Source organism: Otolemur garnettii, unplaced genomic scaffold (assembly GCF_000181295.1).
Source record: "Otolemur garnettii isolate 467f Iridium unplaced genomic scaffold, OtoGar3 scaffold00145, whole genome shotgun sequence".
In the NCBI taxonomy this organism is placed as follows: Eukaryota; Metazoa; Chordata; class Mammalia; order Primates; family Galagidae; genus Otolemur; species Otolemur garnettii.
The window spans coordinates 1,102,349-1,120,428 of NW_003852540.1; the positions used below are offsets into that span (position 1 = coordinate 1,102,349).

Consider the following 18,080-nt stretch of genomic DNA (forward strand, 5'->3'; position numbering starts at 1 on the left):
TCGTCATTGTTGTTTGGTGGGTCCACGCTGGGGATTCGAACCCGCCACCTTAGGTGTACGTGGCTGGCGCCTTAGCCGGTTGAGCTATAGGCGCCGAGCCAGTACTTTCTTCCTATCTAACCACATGCTTCTACAGAATTCCATGGAAAGGGAGCCACTCGAGTCACCTGGAGTGACTATACCAGATACTTGTCATCCTCTACCCAATAGTTCCCCTGCCTTTTTTCCTGCCAGAACCCATATTTTGTACTGGGTGGAAATCTCCTGATTCCAGGAAACATTGGCTGGTTCCCCAACCCTAAGAGATGAGTCTTAATTGGTCTCATGGTACATGTATTCCTCCCCTTTGCCAATGATTGGTCTAAGGATGGGCATGTGACTCAGTTCTGACCAATAAGACATGAAGGGAAGTCTGTATGGCAATCTGAGGAAGCGTATTTTATAAATAAAAGGGAAAGATGCAGTTTGGCACCATTGTGGCCCCACCTCCATAGCCCTTTCTTCCTTCCTTGAAGGAACAGGACTTACAGCAGCCTGAGGGTGATACCCTGCAGATGACAGGCAGGACTATGGAGCTCAAGTCCTTGGTGGCCAAAATGAGCTGCTGAACCAATGCCAACCACCACCTGCCTCCAGACTTCCTGTTAAGTAAACATTAAATGACCTTAAGGTTTAAGCCACTGTTCACTGAGTTTTCTCTCATTTGCACTCAAAAGCATTCCTAATCAGCCCAGGCCATAAATGTTAGTGCAACCCCAGCTAAGCTAGGAGATGTTCAGAAAAAGCCTTTGGTCACCTCCTCAGCTGGGAGTTCTGCCCTCCTTCAGGTCTCCACCCAGTTTTTTGACAGCCCTAAACCAGATGATGTCTTGTAGAGTCCTCCATCCACCCCACCAAAGCCTCGCCCATCACACCTGGCCATCCTAGTCATCCTTCAGTGCCCACCTCAGATAACCTTTGCTGACCTTGCTCACTACCACTAAGCATGCCCTAATGGACCACACTGATCTATCATTAAATTTACCAATCACACTTATTGTGGCCTGCCTTGGATTAGCCGTAGTGTCAGCACTAGATCCAGTAAGCAGTCCAAGCCCTCATTCTGGTGTGGAAGGCAGTGATGGAGCGGTGTGTAAGAAGGAAGCCTTCAGTTTCTCCTTACTGCCATCCCCTCCAAACACTGTGCTTCTTAGGGAAAGGCCCACCTGGTTTGATTCAGCTCGGCCCTGAGACCATCTCAAAGGAGGCAACAGAAAGAGACCCAGGTTTGGTGACCTTCCCTGAGCAGGCAGGTCTTCTTGTGGACTTGCTCTCAGCCATTCACCTTTCCCTACAAGCCCTATAAAGCCAAGGCTCTTAATGTCTAGACTAGCAGTTCTCAATCTGTGGGTGGCAACCCACAGGAACTGTATCAAAGGCTCGCTGCACTAGGAAGGTTGAGAACCACTGGTCTAGACAAAGGAGCAGTGGGCAGGAGTCAGTAGGTCTAGGTTGGGACTGATTGCAACTGCCACTGACCTGTGTGACTTAGGACACTTTACTTGGCCTCTCCAAGCTTCAGTTTTCTTGGAAGACAAACAAGGATCATAACATCTGTCTGACAGGGTTGCTGCAAAGATTCAATGAGATAACCAGTGGATTCACCAGGTACAGGAAGGCCTGGCACCAAGAAGGAGGGTAATTATTCATTTACCTCCCTACAAAACACCCCACACATGGGAGAAAACCAGAGATGAGTCAGCACAGGAACTTTCCATGGGAGACAGAGCGTTTAATGACAGCAAGACCTCCATGGTGTGGTCAGGAATTATTCCATCCAAGGAACCAGATGGACACTTGGTCCCCAGTGGGGTTTCCTTAGGTTCCCATACTTCTTCCTGCCCTGAAAATGCCACCCAAGGGCCTCCTCTGTCTGCCACTGCCTCTCTTCCAGAGCAGCACCAGAAGGAAGGAAAAGGGGGTGGGGGGAGAGAGGGAGGGTGGTTGCTTCTCATGTCTCTCTCACATGGGCTTCTGAGGGTTCCCACAACTGCTCTGGAGTCATTGCCCAACTCTGGGTCTTTGTTGCAGTAAGTTCAGGTGGACCGCTCACCAACAGGGGCTGTCTGCTCAGGGATCACTGAGCACTGCTCATCCTCGGTCGTGCCTGTTGCCTCCAGGCTGGGCTGTGAAGGCCAGTCACAAAGAGGAGGCTTTCCCCAGAGGAGCTCAGGCTCTGGCGTGACAGACTCTGAAGTAACTGAGCCCTGGGACATCAGCAGCTGTCTATCCTGAGCCTGCAGGTAAGGGAGGACCTAGAAAGTGCCACCACTGCCCTTACTCGGAGTGTGACCAGCCATGTGGGGAGGCAGGGAAAGCATCTCATGGAAGAGCCACCCTGACGTGCCCAGGAGAAAAGGGGGATACAGAGGACCCCAGCCAGGACCTCTCAGCAAATGTTGACCCAGGAGACTGGGAACCTAGGAGTTGCAGGAAGCTCCCTGGAGGGCTGGGACAGGAGTCCAAACGGTCAATTAAAATGGAACGGGGTGGGGGTGGGGGGCAGACCAGCCAGTGATATGCTTTGCAAGAGAAGCCAGGTGCTCTCTGGAAGTTAGCAAGCCAAAGTCCTCGTCTTTTGGTGGTGGCCACACAAGCAGTTCTGAGAGTCTGCAGGAGGGTCTGATTCGCACGATCAGTAGTGGGAGCTGCCCAAGACCAAGCATTCTGCCCCTGACTGGGGTGTCCCCTTCACAGTGACAGAGATGATCTTAGGTGGCCCAAGGTGAGCCAGAAGAGGCACAGGAGCTGTAGCTTGTTTTCTTAGCTTCCAACCTGGGGCTCTGATTCCCATTTAAACTCCCTGGGACTAAGCAAGTGAAAACCAGAGCCCGGTGCAGGCCAGCATGGTGGCTGCTTGAGGCTGAGGAGGTCCATGGGCCTGCGTCCCTGCCCCTCCGCTGCCCGCCATCCCACAGAAGATGGCAGGGCTTGGAGAGAGACGGGCACCAGCAGCCTCCTGTAGGCTCCTTCACTTCCCAAGCCTGCCCTCCGATCGCCGGTCCCCATCTCTGCATCTGGGTCTGAAGGAGGAGGTGGCCTGCTGGCCTGGTGGGGTATAGGCATCATTGGGTCACTTTGGGGTGTGAGCCCCAAAACTCTGTGCAAGGTATGCCAGAAGGTTTGGTAGTCTTCAGGAGGGCGGGGCTGTGTGCGTGGTCTTGTGGCTCTTCCTAAGTCTCAGTGTGTGTCACGTTAGCCCAGTCAGGGAAATGATCCAAGTCAAATATGATCCGTCCCCATGTGTTGACTGCCAGAAACACACAGAAGACTCCAATTATATTCATCATGAATCCTGTTTTCACCTGGAAGAAAAATATGGTCAGAGTCAGTGCACTCAAGGCTGACGGCTGGGCTGCCAGGACAAGGGCAAATGGATGCTGGGAACTAGTCTCCTCAGAGAGGAGACAAAGGGCCAGTTTTCTGGGAATCGGTGTCCCCAAGTCATGCTCTGTGCTCCACCAACCCCAGATGAAGCCATTTTCCGTCCACTAGGCTCAGAGCATCACTGGGAAGGAGGCAGGATGGATGGGTTCTCTATGCCCATTTTAACATTTAGAAAATGACCTTCCAGGAGTGACATGAGGCAACAGCGTCAGGCACTCAGGGAAGTAGTGGTGGAGCCCAGGGTGTGACTTTAGGCCTAGTGCTCACCCCTACAGCTCACCATCTTGCAAGGATGCGCCAGCTTCCCTGGGAACCTCCCCTGGGTCTTTCTGATGACTGCTCTGCCTTCTATCCTAATGCTCACTAACCACTGCTTTAATGCCCTGTAGTAGATTTTTACTGGGGACTGAAGTCAGGTTGGCAGTCCTCGGTTTCTGGGATCCACCCTCTTTAAGAAAATGCTCCATGGAGTCCTGAAGATACCCAGCACAGGCTCTGATTGATCCAAGGTTTTGCTTCTGGAGCTCACAGATTTGTCCCTTCCCACTCCTAGAACAGCAAAGCTGCCCTCCTTCTCCCATCACAGGTGATAAAGCTAAGCCGGGCATGAAGAGTTCTTCCTGTGGCTAAATTCTGGTTTGTTTTTTTTTTCTTTGAGATAGAGTTTAATTCTGTTGCCCAGGCCAGAGAGATGTGCATCAGCCTAGCTCACAGCAACCTCAAACTCCTGGGTTCAAGTGGTCCTCTTGCCTCACTCAGCCTCCCCAGTAGCTGGGACTACACGCACCCACCACAATGTCTGGCTAATTTTTCTATTTTTAGTAGAGATGGAGTCTCACTTTTGCTCAGGCTGGTCTCAAACTCCTGAGCTCAGGAAATCCACCTGCCTTGCCCTCCCAAAGTGCTAGGATTATAGGCGAGAGCCACCATGGCCCGCCTGACTCTTCTTTGGCTACATTTGTTTCCAAGGCTTTATGGACTCCCAAGCAGTGGTCTGTTTCTACCCTTCCTGCTTCTTCCTCTTTTGAAGCCTCCACAAATCTCTTTGACTGTCATTAGCCTTTTTTCCCCCAACTCTAAGCCTACTCACCTGACTATCTTCATGGATTCTTGTTAGTTTGTGAAGTCTGGCCTTGGTCATGTGGGCCCCCAACTCCCACCCCTACTATGTGCCCAGCGAGGGATCCCTGGGTGCCTGCACAGACTTCTCCAGTGGGAGATTTCATAACCCACCTTGGGAAAAGAACCATCTATAAAGATTGAGATCATTTCAAAAAAGAAGAAAAGCTACATCATAAATGTAAATAATGTCGGCTCAGCGCCCGCTGGCCACATGCACCAGGGCTGGTGGGTTTAAGCCCAGTCCAGGCCTGCTAACAACAATGACAACAACAACAACAAAATAGCTGGGCATCGTGGTGGGTGCCTGCAGTCCCAGCTACTTGGGAGGCTGAGGCAAGAGAATCACTTAAGCTGAAGTTTGGGGTTGCTGTGAGCTGTGATGCCACAGCACTCTACCAAGAGCGATATGGTGAGACACTATCTCAAAGAAAAACAATGTAAATAATGTGTAAAGATCTGGACATTCTGTGATAGTCCAAATCCTATGACATTTGGAAACAGACATGTTCATAAATGGGGAATCCCTTATGACAAACAACAGCATTCAGTCTGATAGGAGCAAATAAAACCAGCCATGTTACCATGTCAGGAACCTTGAGGTGTCCATAGGCAAACACGATGGCATTTGGTGGGGTGGCCACAGGCAACATGAAGGCAAAGGACGCACTCAGGGTACAGGGCAGCATGACATACAGCGGGTTGAGGCCAATGGAACGAGACTGGGGGGAAACACAGCACTGTAAAATCACAATACAGAACATAAAAGTTCCTAGGGCCATAATTCTGACAAGCATTCCCCGGGTGAACCAGGGAAGTTTGGACCTCTGTGCCTTTGTCTTGCTGGCTTTGCTACCTTTAGCCACGTCTCTCTGGCTGATGACTCTACTGAATCCTGAAGGCTGAGTTCAGAGCCCATCTCCCTTGAGCCTTTCTGAATCCCCACAATTCATTCAACATATATTTCTTGAGCACCTACTTTGTGCCAGAAACCCTGCTGAGCTCTTTTCACATACTGTCCTCAATTTCATAGCATCCCGTGCACTTGGGTTGTTTGTCCTGCACAGAATGAGATGACCTGGAGAGCAGGAAGCCATCTTCTCACTTACTTACCTAGACATCTGTGGATGTTTGTGGTTTCATACATACTTGGGATCATTTTGCATATGGAATTTGGTATCTACTTTTGTTATTCTACATTTTTAAATGCAGTCACATCTAATGGCACCTAGCAGAGAGCAGGTGCTCGTGAAATATTTGTTGAATGAACAGACAATAAAATTTGTAAAATCTATCAAAATCAATTATTTGTCATTCAGACAACAGCTGATACCTACGAAAATATGTTCACTGCAACAATGGAACAGCAGAACACAGGAAGCAGACTCAGTGGTTACCCATAGGTAGGTTAAATACAGTGTGATATATACTAACAATGGAATAGCATGCAGCTGTGAAGAATTGGGTGGGTGTCATGTGCTAATTTGGAAAAATCTCCAAGACCTATCAAATTTTTTTTAAATTAAAATGTATAACAGGATCATAAAATGATACCATTTCTTTAAATAGAATATGAGTCTGTGTGTGTGTAATATATATCCAGGAAGACACCTAATTAATAACAGATGTCATCTCTAGGGAGAAGGCTAAAGGATTGGGGTCAATACACTTCTTAATATACGTGTATTACATTTGCAACTTAAAAAAAATTATACAGTGAGCATGTTCCTATCATATTACTCTTCAAAACTGTGATTTTTAACAGTCCAATGTATTATATGGATATACAATCATTTATTTCACCAAACCCCTATTATGATGGATATATTTTTATAATAAACAATCCTGTCATAGATCACAATACTATTTGCTTGTACAGATCTGATCATTTTCTAAGATACATTCTCAGATGTGAAATTGCTGAGTCAGAGGGTATGAGCCAGGTTTAAGGTTTTGTGTTTTTTTTTGTTTTTTTTTTTGGTAAACAGCCCCATGAAAAGGCTGCACCAAGTTATACTCACTCTGGGAGGGGCCCAGGCTGCTCCTGACTTGGGTACCATATGGTGCATGCACCCCATGTTCCTGTGCCACCCAGCCCACAACTTTTCCCTTTCTTGTGGGTGGGTGCTGAGGTGGGGGTGTGAGGGCCTCGGAAGTAGCTGGGAGACATCCTACTTGGGGCTTCTGGTTCTAGAAAAGCTTGTTTTCAAAGGGCCTGAGGTTGAGGCCTCCATTTGCCTGGCTGAGCCCCCGAGTACTCCCCATTAGTGCTGAATGTGACAAAGCCAGGGCCTTTGCTGGGGAAGAGGAGGTAGAGGAGGCATCCCCACGGCAGGCCCAGCACTAGCGGGGGCTCCTCATCCTCAGCGTCTGTCTGGGAAGCCTGCTTAGGGGACGAGAAAAGCCACCTTGCTATTTTTGACACTTTCATCTTGGGTTGGAATGGAAGGAAAAAACCACTTGGGTTTGCTTTTTATACACGTGAACATGCAGGCAGTCAATGGAAATTTACCAGCTTCAGTCCCATATTCAGGCCTTTTGTAAATCTGTCTCCCAACTTCAGAATAACTACAACCCTCCTGTGCTCATTTTGCAGTCCACAGAGGATTTCCGTAGCCCTCTGAGCAACTCTAGGAGGGAGGAACTTCAGAGACTTGTTCGAGGATCCCCCAACTTGAATTCAGGTCTTCTGACTGCAAGCCCGTGGCTCTTTGCTTCCCACCCTGAGGCACTACTTTGCAAAGAAACAATCGCCACCAATTTTCCTATAAGCCTTGCTTTCTTCTCAATCCCAGCTCAAAAACACACCTGCAGAACAGGATGCGTTAGCCTGTTCCCTGCAGCCCCTCCAGGACCAGCCACCTCTTGGGTCTCAGCCACCACTGATCCCTTATCCTGGCTCATCAAGCAAAGCTCCTGGGGTCCTCATCTGTGGGATTTGCTGCCTTTTCTCAGACCACTTGGTATTCCCAGAATGCTCTCTCTTCACCCACCCATTCCCAAGCCCCTTCTCTCCCAAGGTCTCTCTGTGGTGGGTCCCAGCCCTGGTGCTTCTCTTGTGCCTCAGTCCAGCACTGTGTGCCCAAAGGCCGTGACACTGGCCATCCTTCCTTGGCTTAGGTCCCATCCCTTTGGCGTGAAAAATAATCCAATTAGATTTCTGAACTCCTTGGAGTCCCCAGTCCAGCATGAGGGATACAAAGAGGAACTGGCAAGGCAGCCAGGGCCTCAAGAGTGGGTCAGCACAGGTACACAGATTGATGGCAGAGCCAGACCCAGGCCACAAAGCCTAGCTGGGCTCTATCCCCAATTTCATCACCTCTCTAGGGACCCAGAACATGGTCATGTATTGGCAGTCTCCTATAAAATGATGTCCAGTCAGGGTTACTTACCATGGAGGCAAAGATGGGCAGGAACAGGGTGGTGGTGGCCACATTGCTTGTGCACTCAGTGAACACAGCAACAAGCAAGGATGAGATGAGGGTGATGGCTGTGGGGGACACTAAGTGCAAGGGCTCCATCTGCTTCCCCATCCACTCGGACAGCCCTGAGGCCTGGGAAGCACCGGGAAGGCAGTCATGTCAGGGCTCCTGGCTCCCAGCTCCTCCAGGGCCAGGGGACCTTGGCCCTCCCTCCCCTGACTCTCTTTGTTCTGTGCTCGCTCCTTAGGTGGCCTCATCCTTCCCCGTAAGTGTAATCTCCATCCTGTCTCTGAAATCTGTTTTTCCAGGATAGCTGGTTTCCTATCTGGATTTAAACATCCATAGGACTTCTAGATATCTCCACCCGGATGTCCATGAGCACAGTAGACTCAACATGCCCAAACTGGAATTCATCCTGTTTAGCCCAAAATCTGCTTCTCTCTCTGGGCTCCCCAGTTTGGGCAAACCAGAAGGCTGGGAGGTTATTCTGCAGGGCTCTGTCCCCCTCATTCCTTATACCCAGTCAGCCACCAAGTCGCCCAAAACATCTCACATTCATCTCTTCTCAGGCCTCACAGTTTTTGAAGCTCAGGAGATTTGGGCTAGAAATTAAAGATTTAGATTTAGGGGTTGGAGCTATGAGAAGATTGTCCAGGAAGAAAATGAAGAGGAAGCAGAGAAGAGGCCAAGGACAGAGCCTTGAAGAACATTGCTAATTATGGAAGAACCAAGGAAAAGGCAGCAACAGAAGCTGAGCAGAACTGTCAAAGTTAGAAAGAAAGCAGGAGATACTGGTGTCTTGGAGGCCGAAGGAGGAGCAATGTCAAGGAGAGAATGGTTTTTTGAGTCCAAGGTTATGAGACTGAGTTAGGTGAAGACCCCAGAGCCACAAATGATTCTCCTTCAATCCCTGCCTGCCCAGATAGAGTGATTTTTCTCATATGCACACCTGCAAGTCACTCCCTGGCCTCAGCCCTTCATTGGCTCTCCATTGCTTTCACTATCAAATCCATCTCCCTATCATGAATTCAAGGCCCTCACACAAGTAAATGGTTTCTGCTAGCCTCATCAGCCTCATATTCTCCTGTTCCTAAGCTAGCTGTCTCCTGCTTTTTTCCTTGCTTGAGTCATTTCCTGAAATACCCTTCCAGATATGTGCCCCTCCCTAATCTGTGAAGTCCTCAAGAACAGGGACTATGTCTTAATTTCCACTATAATCTCCATGCCTGGCCTAATACTAGGGACATAATAGGAATGTTAGATGGATGAGTGGATGGATGGATGGATGGATGGATGGATGGATGGATGGGTGGATGGATGGATGGTTGGAGAGATGAATAGATAGATGAATGGATGGGTGAGTGGGTGGATGGATGGATGGATGGATAGAAAGATGGCTGGCTGAATGGAAAGGTGGATGGATGGATGGAGAGATGAATAGATGGGTGGATAGATAAATGGATGGATGGATGAATGGTTGGGTAGATGGATGGGTGGGTGGATGGATGGATGGAGATATAAATAGATGGGCAGATGAATGGATAGACTAGTGGCTAGATGTATGGATTTGTTCATTCAAAAAGTATTTTGCATCCACTATGCACCAGGCTCTGTCCTAGACACTGAGGAAATGAGAATAAGTGTATCTATTATATTCCTGAGTGGATAGGTGGATCGATGGATGGTCAGAAAACAGCAGCACCCTCCTTCTAGCTCATTTCTTCCCAAAGGCAGTAGAGAGAGTTATATTTTTGGATGTTTTCCAAAACATTCCTCTCTCTTCTGTTGCTACATACTTAGCTAAAGAAAGATTTTGAAATAGCTACCACGTAAACAAAGAGTTCAGGAAGTAGCAGACCAAAGGTAGTAGCAAAAATAAATTGAGAGATAGATTTTCCTGGAATAAATAAAAACAGAGATCATTATTGCCAAACCCCAAATGGGGCCTCACAGTGTCCTCTGCCTCTCTTGGCTAACCAGGATCACTTAGTCACTCGTTTCTACAATCACTCAGAGTACTTTCTCTCTTCCAGGACCTACTCATGGTACAGGGCTCCTAGATAACCAGACAGAGTCACTTGTCCTCAAGGAATATGTGGTTATGTGGAAGAGACAGGCCCAGCGATGGAGGTCTTTGGTCACCCTCTTGGTAGAAGAAGGGGGCCCTGGGCAGCCTATGGCTGAAGAGATTACCTCACATCCTTTAGCCACAGCAAATCCACCCCCTAGTAGCAGCACAATGCCCCAGGGCACTTTCTCCTGGGTCACCTTCCAATTCAGCAGTGCAGGGGGATAAAACGGAGTTTTCCTTTCTGAGAAGAAAAAATAAACACACACACACACACACACACACACACACCCCAGAGCAGCATTAGAAAACAAAAGAGATAGGTTGGATGCAGTGGCTCACAGCTGTAATCCTAGCACTCTGGGAGGCAGAAGCAATAGATTGCTTGAACTCAAGAGTTCAAGACCGTCCTGAGCAAGAACAAGACCCCATCTCTCCTAAAAAGAGAAACATTAGCCAGGTGTTGTGATGGGTGTTTGTAGTCCCAACTACTCAGGAGGCTGAGGTGAGATGATCCCTTAAGCCCAAGAGTTTGAGATTGTTGTGAACTATGACACCACAGCACTCTACCCAGGGCACAGAGTGAGACTCTGTCTCAGAAAGGAAGAAAAGAAAAAATAAAAAAAAAGAGAGATGTAACCAAGATGGAACAAAGCCAATATACCCAGTGAGGTACCATCTCATACAGGTAAATTAGCTAAAATTTACAATAATTATCATAAATGTTGCTGGGGAAGATATGATAAAAGTATTACACACACCACTGAGAGCATTATAAATTGGTACAACCTTTTTGAAAGCAATTCAGTCATATATTTTAAGAACTACTGAGACATTATATTCTTTTTTTTTTTTTGAGACAGAGCCTCAAGCTGTCACCCTGGGTAGAGTGCCATGACATCATAGCTCACAGCAACCTCCAGCTCCTGGGCTTAAGCAATTCTCTTGCCTTAGCCTTCCAAGTAGCCTGGCTAATTTTTTGGTTGTAGTTGTCATTGTTGTTTGGCAGGCCCAGGCTGCATTCAAACCCGCCAGCTCTGGTGTATGTGGCTGGTGCCTTAGTCGCTTCAGCTGCAGGCGCTGGGCCCATTTATATTCTTTTATCCCAACAATAATATCACGCCTAGAAGAAGACATGCCCACAAAAGAAAAGCTATGCACAAGAAAATATTCATTTATAACAATGAAAAATGAAAACAGCCACAATGTTCCACAAAAGGAAAATGGTTATAGTTCCTTAATGCAATATAATGCCATTCTTAGATAAAACATATTTGAAGGCTGTAGCAAGAGTAAGAAATGCTTATAGTGTAATCTCAAGAAAAAACAAAACCCCAAAACAACAAAGAAATAAGATCCAAACTGTGTGTGCTTTGATTATAACCATATAATATATATGCATACTAACAAAGAAACAATAAAAAGAGATTGATGGAATTATGGGAGATTTGGAAACATTTTCTGTTCTTCTGGTAATATAAATAAGACATCAAAGTTTTAAAAAGTAAAAAAGAAGAGATTCTGCACTAAATATAGTAATACCACCATTGGCAAGAAGACCATGATCTTCCAGGCTGTTTTGTTGTGGCCAACTCTCTTCAATAAGAGGGGAGTTCTCTCCCTCCTGGGCCCAGGGAATCCCATGGAGGGTCTTTACTTCCAGAGCCCCAATCCTGATGACTGGGAGAAGCCTTACCTTCCTCAGTCTGGCTCCAGAAGTTGAACTTGGGCTTCTGTGAAGGCAGAATGAATAGCAAAGTGGCCACAAAGATGGCCACAGTGGCGTCAGTGGCGTACCTGGGAGGGGAAGAGCACACAGGACTTCAGCCGAGCTCCACTACTGTGGAGACAGCCATTCGATAAACCTGTCCTAACTCTGGCAGATCAGTGTCCAAATGCTTCTACCTGAAGGAACAAGCACAAGCAGGTATGAAAACTAGAGCCCTCCAAAGCCAGATCAGGAGTGGTGCCCTGACTGGAAACCAAGACATCCACACTCTTGACCACCAACTTTGGGTGAGCCACGAGCAGCCTACATCCGCCTCTCAGCCTGCATTGCTTCACCTTCCTGCCCTTCTCCTGGCCAGATTCTCCAGAATTCTGGGTTCAGTAATGTGACCACAAGGATTTTGGTTCAGACTTTCAAATGGAATAGCCAGTCACAGACAGTATCTCCCCCCCCACATCTTTTGCCTTTTCTAGAAAACACCTGTTTCTCAACCTTACTTCCATTCTGACAATCTCTTAGCTGAAAGAGAAACTACATATACTCCCCACCCCTTGCCAACTTTCTGTCTAAGAAGCTTCTGGACCCAGATGTGTGTCTTAGGAGGAACTTGACTGGACCCAAAGAAAGGTAAGAAATGAAATACAGCAAAGAAGAGAATGGGAAGCCACACTCCTAGCCACCCCTGCCCAGCCAAATATTCTCTGCTCAGACTACTGGGGGAGGAGAAGTCATCACAAAAACACAGCTGCAGTCTTACCATGAAGACCTGTCAGAAAAAAAAAAAATGAATCATAAAACCAACAGAGTGCTCTCTGAAACCCATCTTCAGAACAGAAGTCCCCGGGTCAAGCACAGGTGCCCAGCCCTGGACATTCCTCTGGACACCCAAGGCTGAGAACAGCAGCGTTTAGGCACAGTATTCTAAGCCAGAGTGTTTTACTGAACAAAAGACTTACTTTCTCTCACCCTCCACCCAGGCGACAGACAGCCAGCCAGGCATGAAGCCAGGGTCGCGAGAGAACCACAGGACGACCAGCAGGACAAAGCAGATCAGGACGTTGATCTCCGCAAAAGAGAAGGGCCCCAGCTTCCTGTACTCCTCCTGCAGCATCTTGTAGGCAGCTTCATCATTCCCCTTCTCCAGCAGGCAGCCCCAGGCTTTTTTAAAACTAGAGAATGCAAAGGGCAGGTTAGTTGGCTCAGGTGTCGGTCAGAGCCTGAGCTCTGTACAGCAGAATGTAACCGAAAGACAAGTGATGCTGCCTCTCACCCGCTGTGGGGCCTGGAGCAAGTCCCTTCTGCCTTCTTTCCTCCTCTTCTCTAATCTGCCTACCCCACCTCCCAGGACATAGTAGGGAAAAGTCTCTGTGGAGAGGCCAAAAAGTCTCCGCAGCTGCCCAGTCACCTGGAGATCAACTGCTCCAGCATCACCTGAGGGAAGGCTATAGGCAGTTGTGGAGCCTAGTCAAGGTGGGACCAGAGCTCCCTCTCATGTTCTCCAAGTCTTTCTCCCCCCCACTCAGCTTGGCACTGCCTCGGATGGTACTGGGATGCCAGCCCCCACCACTAAGGAGGCTCAGGAGGATACAAGGAATGAGGACAGGTCCCTGCCCATAAGCTGGGGAGTCTGTGTTCCCCAGAGTTGGAGGTATAGGGTGAAGATTAGGGTTAGGCGAGCCTGGGACTGGCAGCAGGCATGGCTGGAGCAGGAGGGAAGCCAACCCAGGCTCTGCTCCTGAATAGGTCCCTTCGGGACAATGCCCAATGCCCAGGGTGCCTGCAGGCCTCCTATAGGGTGGGGCTGGCATGAAGAGGCAAGAAGGAGGGATGTTCTCAGAGGCATAGAGGGTAGCTTGGCTGTGGAGAGGGGTAATGGGGGCCACTATTGTGTAGGACTCAGCCCTGGCATGCATTCTCATTCCATCTAATATTATTCTGAAGGGGTAGGCAGGCCAACAGCACTGTCCCCAGAGAGCCCTTTCTGTGACAGGGCTTTCTGGGGCCCTAAGACGAAGTAGGGCATAGGGTGATGGAATAGGTACTAATTCCTGGAGCCAGGGCTGGGTGTTAACTGCTTTTGAGAGTGTGAGAGCCATGCTGTTGATGGTGGCACAGCCTAGAACATGGGGACACATGGGATGTCAGGACTCCTGGAGTGTTCAGGGGTTAGAAAAGAGGTAGCAGAGACGTGATCCCAGGTCTGCACAGCTTCCCAGGATCTCAGTGCTGGACAAGGGGCAAGGCTATGTGTCCCTAGGGTCACCATCTAGAAGATCATCGGTCATGGGGACAACTTTGCTGGTGTGGGAGGGGGCCTTTTTGCCTTCATAGCCTTGGCTTGGTAAAGTCTGTGCTCTACCCAGCATCGATCTGCTGCCACCTGTCGTCCTACAGTTGCAGGGGCTTAGCCAGGGGCTTCAGGTTTCCAGGATAAGGGAAACCTGGTATTCCTAGCTTCCCAGCAGGGGGCGAAAAGGAGCCCCAGCTGGCATCTGGTACTGGTGACAGGTCCTGTATAACACAGGGGCTACAGACTCTGGAGCTGCATTAAATATACAGTTGTCAGATGCTGCTCCTTGACAGTAGTGCCACCAAGCCTTCAGAACCCTCTTGCACTAAGCCTTTTCACCCTCATCTCTGGGTTAGTTTAATTTGGCGACTGCCAGGCTGGCAGGAGATGCAGGCATATAGATCCACTTGGCTTGTGAGAGCCCTGGGACAGGAGCAGGGTCCACAATGTCCTTCTGCCGCAGAATGACCTTCACCATGATGCACCCTGGTCAACTTGGACTGAATATATTGCAGAGCCAAAGAGAGGGATAGGATCCTTGAGTCTCCAAGTGCCTCTGCCATGGCAGAGGTTCAGAACACCCCTCATCCCTATTGTACAGGGTTAGATGGTTGGGACAGTCGATTATAAGCCAGTAATAATATCCTACATAGTTGTTGGCAGACAAGGGGGGAGTAGTCTGTGGCCCCCCTTGGGAGGTAGAGCCTAGGAGTCTACCTATAAACTCAGTTATAGATCAGGTTAGAGGCCAACACATTTTTTTTTTTTTTTTTGAGACAGAGCCTCAAGCTGTCCCCCATGGGTAGAGTGCCGTGGCATTACAGCTCACAGCAACCTCCAACTTCTGGGCTCAAGCAAGTCTCCTGCCTCCACCTCCCAAGTAGCTGGGACCACAGGCGCCCGCCACAACACCCGGCTATTTTTTGGTTGCAGCCGTCATTGTTGTTTTGGCGGGTCTGGGCTGGGGATTCGAACCCGCCACCTTAGGTGTACGTGGCTAGCGCCTTAGCCGATTGAGCTATAGGCGCCGAGCCAAGGCCAACACCTTGACATTGCTCTCCATAATCATCCAGATGAGGGACTCAACCGAGCAAGGTGTGATAGTAGAGGTGCATCCTGCAGGTGAGACAGGTGCTCCCTGGCCTTGGGTGGCCTTGGAGGTAGGCAGGGACCATCAGATCCTGGTATGTGCCAACATGTGGCCTATGCCAGAGCACTGTTCCCATCATTCAAACTAAATGTCAAAGCTGTCCTGTACCTTCTAGATCTGGAACCAAAACAAGGCTCTTGTGAGCCACTCCTGACAGGAAGTTGTGACACTGGACTGTAGCCACGCACCCCTGCCATGAGCAGGCTCCAAAGCCCCAACACAGCAGACATCAACATCATCCAGGCTCCCTGCCAGTCAAGGAGAGCTGATAGAGGCCATGCCAGGTGGATGAACTGCAGTTTCAGATTCTTGGCTGTGAGTTCCCAGGGGCCTAGTATCTGCCCCTAGCCAGACAGAAGGCTGAGGATTGCCTTGTGGCCTTGGAGCCAGGCCAGCTCCCTCCTCTTGCTCAGTAGGCTATAAGGGTCCAGGGTGGCCTTCGGGTTCCCACCGGTGCTCCTAACACCCGGTCATGCCCAAATGGGAGGCTGACTAAGCAGCAACCCTGGGCCTTTTCAAGAGGGAATGTAGCATAGTGGAAGCCAAACTACCTGAGAGCAAATCTCAGTCCCACTTCTTCCAAGTTACATATCCCTATAGTGACTCATGTACCCTCTCCATGTCTCAATGGCTTTCTCTGTAAGTTGGGAATCATAATAATAGTACCTACCTCACAAGTTGTTGTGGAGATTAATGAAGTTCATTTATTTAGAGTTCTTTAAAAAGAGACTGACACATTAAGAAGCACTTAGGAAAAGTCAGTCCCTGCTATTTCTATTGCCCCACAAGGAGACACAAGGAGACCTACAGCAGGTGCAGGGCCATCTCTTGATTGGCCTGCTGGATAGATATGAGCAAACAAGACTTTAGTCCTAGTGCAGATTTGAGAAGCAGGGCAAAGAGGGCTGCTGTGTGTACAAACAGCCATGGGAGCAGCTTTCCCTTCACAAGGGCCTATACACAGGTAGGGTGGGGTGGGGGGTAGCTGATGCTATTATCATTATTATGACTATCTGGAATGTGTATAGCAATTTTTAAACAGTTTTCAAAACAATTACTCCTTCAATAAAAAAACTTAGAAAATGCTCCATTTCCTCCATTAAATCACAGGTTTCCATGGGCCCTTTTGCATCTCAGATCAGCAATCTTTCCCCTCTGGTCACATACTCCCCTGTTTTTACTTGGCTTGAGCTCCCTGTAAATGGAGGCAGAGCATAGCTACTTAGCTCAGAGCTAAGTACATTCTATTCCAGGGTGACATGATTACATTTACACCACAGATAAATGTGTCTTTTAAAATAACAACAACTCTTTGTCAGCCACACGTCATGGTTTCTGACCAAAGTCTGGCTGCTATTAAAGGTGACTCTCTGTGCACTTGTCGGTGTGCGGGAATAGGAAGATAAACTTTCCAGGATCCACACGCTGCTGGGAACATCACAGGCATTTGGTAATGGTCTGGGTTTGGATCGATTTGGATGTTTCAGGATGTTTACTGTGACCTGGCCTAATGGACCCGTGTGGACAAGTGGAAGTTTGTCCAGAAGTGTGGATCTAGCACATGGGGACAAGGTTCTTTTTAACTGCTTTTACCCACTTGGCTCTTCCTTCCTGGGCTAGAAGCTGTACCAGGTGTCAGAGAGGCCCTGGAGGCACTCACAGTCAGGGAAGGGGCATCATTGAAACAGGAATGCAGGTGCTATGGGATGGGGCTGTGATGTGTCCAGGGGCAACCCAGAGGTGTGGAATGAGGCAGGAGAAAGTCAGGGAGGCAGCATAGGAAATGGCCTGGAAGGCTGAGGAGTTAGGATGGCCAGAAGGTTGGAAATGGTATTCCAGAAGAGGAAGCAGCATGGCAGAGACATAGTGGGAGGTTGGAGCAGGAGGGCAGACTAGAGGGAGGTGGGGCTGGAGAAATGGTTGGGGCCAGACAAAGAACTCTTCAGACTCGCCTACTGAGTCTGAGGGTTTGTCTACTGGCGCATGGCATAATTAGACTCTCTGTTCCGTGAGCAGCTGGAACTTACTTGCATCTCAGGTAAATATACTGGAGCCACAGCCAGGTGAGCAGCAGCATTATCAGCATGTTGGGGAAGGCGAATCCAAACCAAGAGGCGAAGTTCACAAGGTCTTTACTGTCAGGAAACAATCTGAAAGAAGGGACATCGGTTCACACCTCGGCCCAGATGCTGAGCTGTGGAGGGCCGGAAAGGTGTTATCCCCCAGTCAAGTGGGGGCCTCAGAACATGGCGGAAGTACAAAACAAAGCTGAAGGATGGCCAACCCACCTTTCTGCTAAGAATCTCATGGAAGTTATGGGCCCTCCCTCCAGAAAAATACACCTGTGTACCCACACATGCACATAGTGGGGCTGACAGTGTCAGGAGAACCCTCAGAGCACTCATCCTGTGTGTTTCTGCAAGGGAAGAGTCCCCTTAGCAAAGCTTAACAAATCTCAAAAGCTTCCCAGACTAGGGGCTGCAGGAGGGTCACTCCTCCCAACTGGGCCTCTGCCGGTCTTAGGGGTTGCCCCCTTTAGCTCAAAGGTATCAAAGCAGACACAGAATTTTCTCCGCTCAGCACAGACAGGCTGCTTTTCCCAAAGAAAGCTGTGAGAGAGCTAGAAGGATATCATTATAGAAAGCACTTCCAGGATCAAACGATCTGCTTGTTGAACCTCAAGCGTCTGCCAGACCTATCCTTTCTGCCTCCCAGCTCCTGTGCTAGCCACGCTCCCCACCCCTGGCCAGGACTCTTGTCAGCATGCGGGGGGGCACCAGTTTATTTTCATTCCTTCCCCCTGCAATTTGTACACACCTCAGTTATGCATTTACTTACCAGACCCGCCTGGAACTCTCCAGGCTCCTGCCACCCTC

General features: G+C 49.0%; 1 protein-coding gene across 2 annotated transcripts in view; it reads right to left on the reverse strand.

The window, feature by feature from the left end:
* Positions 1-1,750: 1,750 nt before the first annotated feature.
* Positions 1,751-18,080, reverse strand: part of SLC13A5 (solute carrier family 13 member 5) — a 29,095-nt gene continuing 12,765 nt past the window's right edge. Inside the window, exons 6-12 of one of the 2 annotated variants that reach the window (XM_003799034.3) lie at positions 17,232-17,354; positions 12,721-12,933; positions 11,732-11,832; positions 10,161-10,279; positions 7,938-8,099; positions 5,130-5,267; positions 1,751-3,344 (exon numbers count right to left, since the gene is read on the reverse strand). In XM_003799034.3, coding sequence (XP_003799082.1) covers positions 3,213-3,344; positions 5,130-5,267; positions 7,938-8,099; positions 10,161-10,279; positions 11,732-11,832; positions 12,721-12,933; positions 17,232-17,354 — 988 coding nt within the window. In that variant the 3' untranslated portion in view covers positions 1,751-3,212. Of the gene's footprint in view, positions 3,345-5,129; positions 5,286-7,937; positions 8,100-10,160; positions 10,280-11,731; positions 11,833-12,720; positions 12,934-17,231; positions 17,355-18,080 lie in introns of both variants that reach the window. The other variant, XM_012810931.2, reaches the window with a different exon arrangement.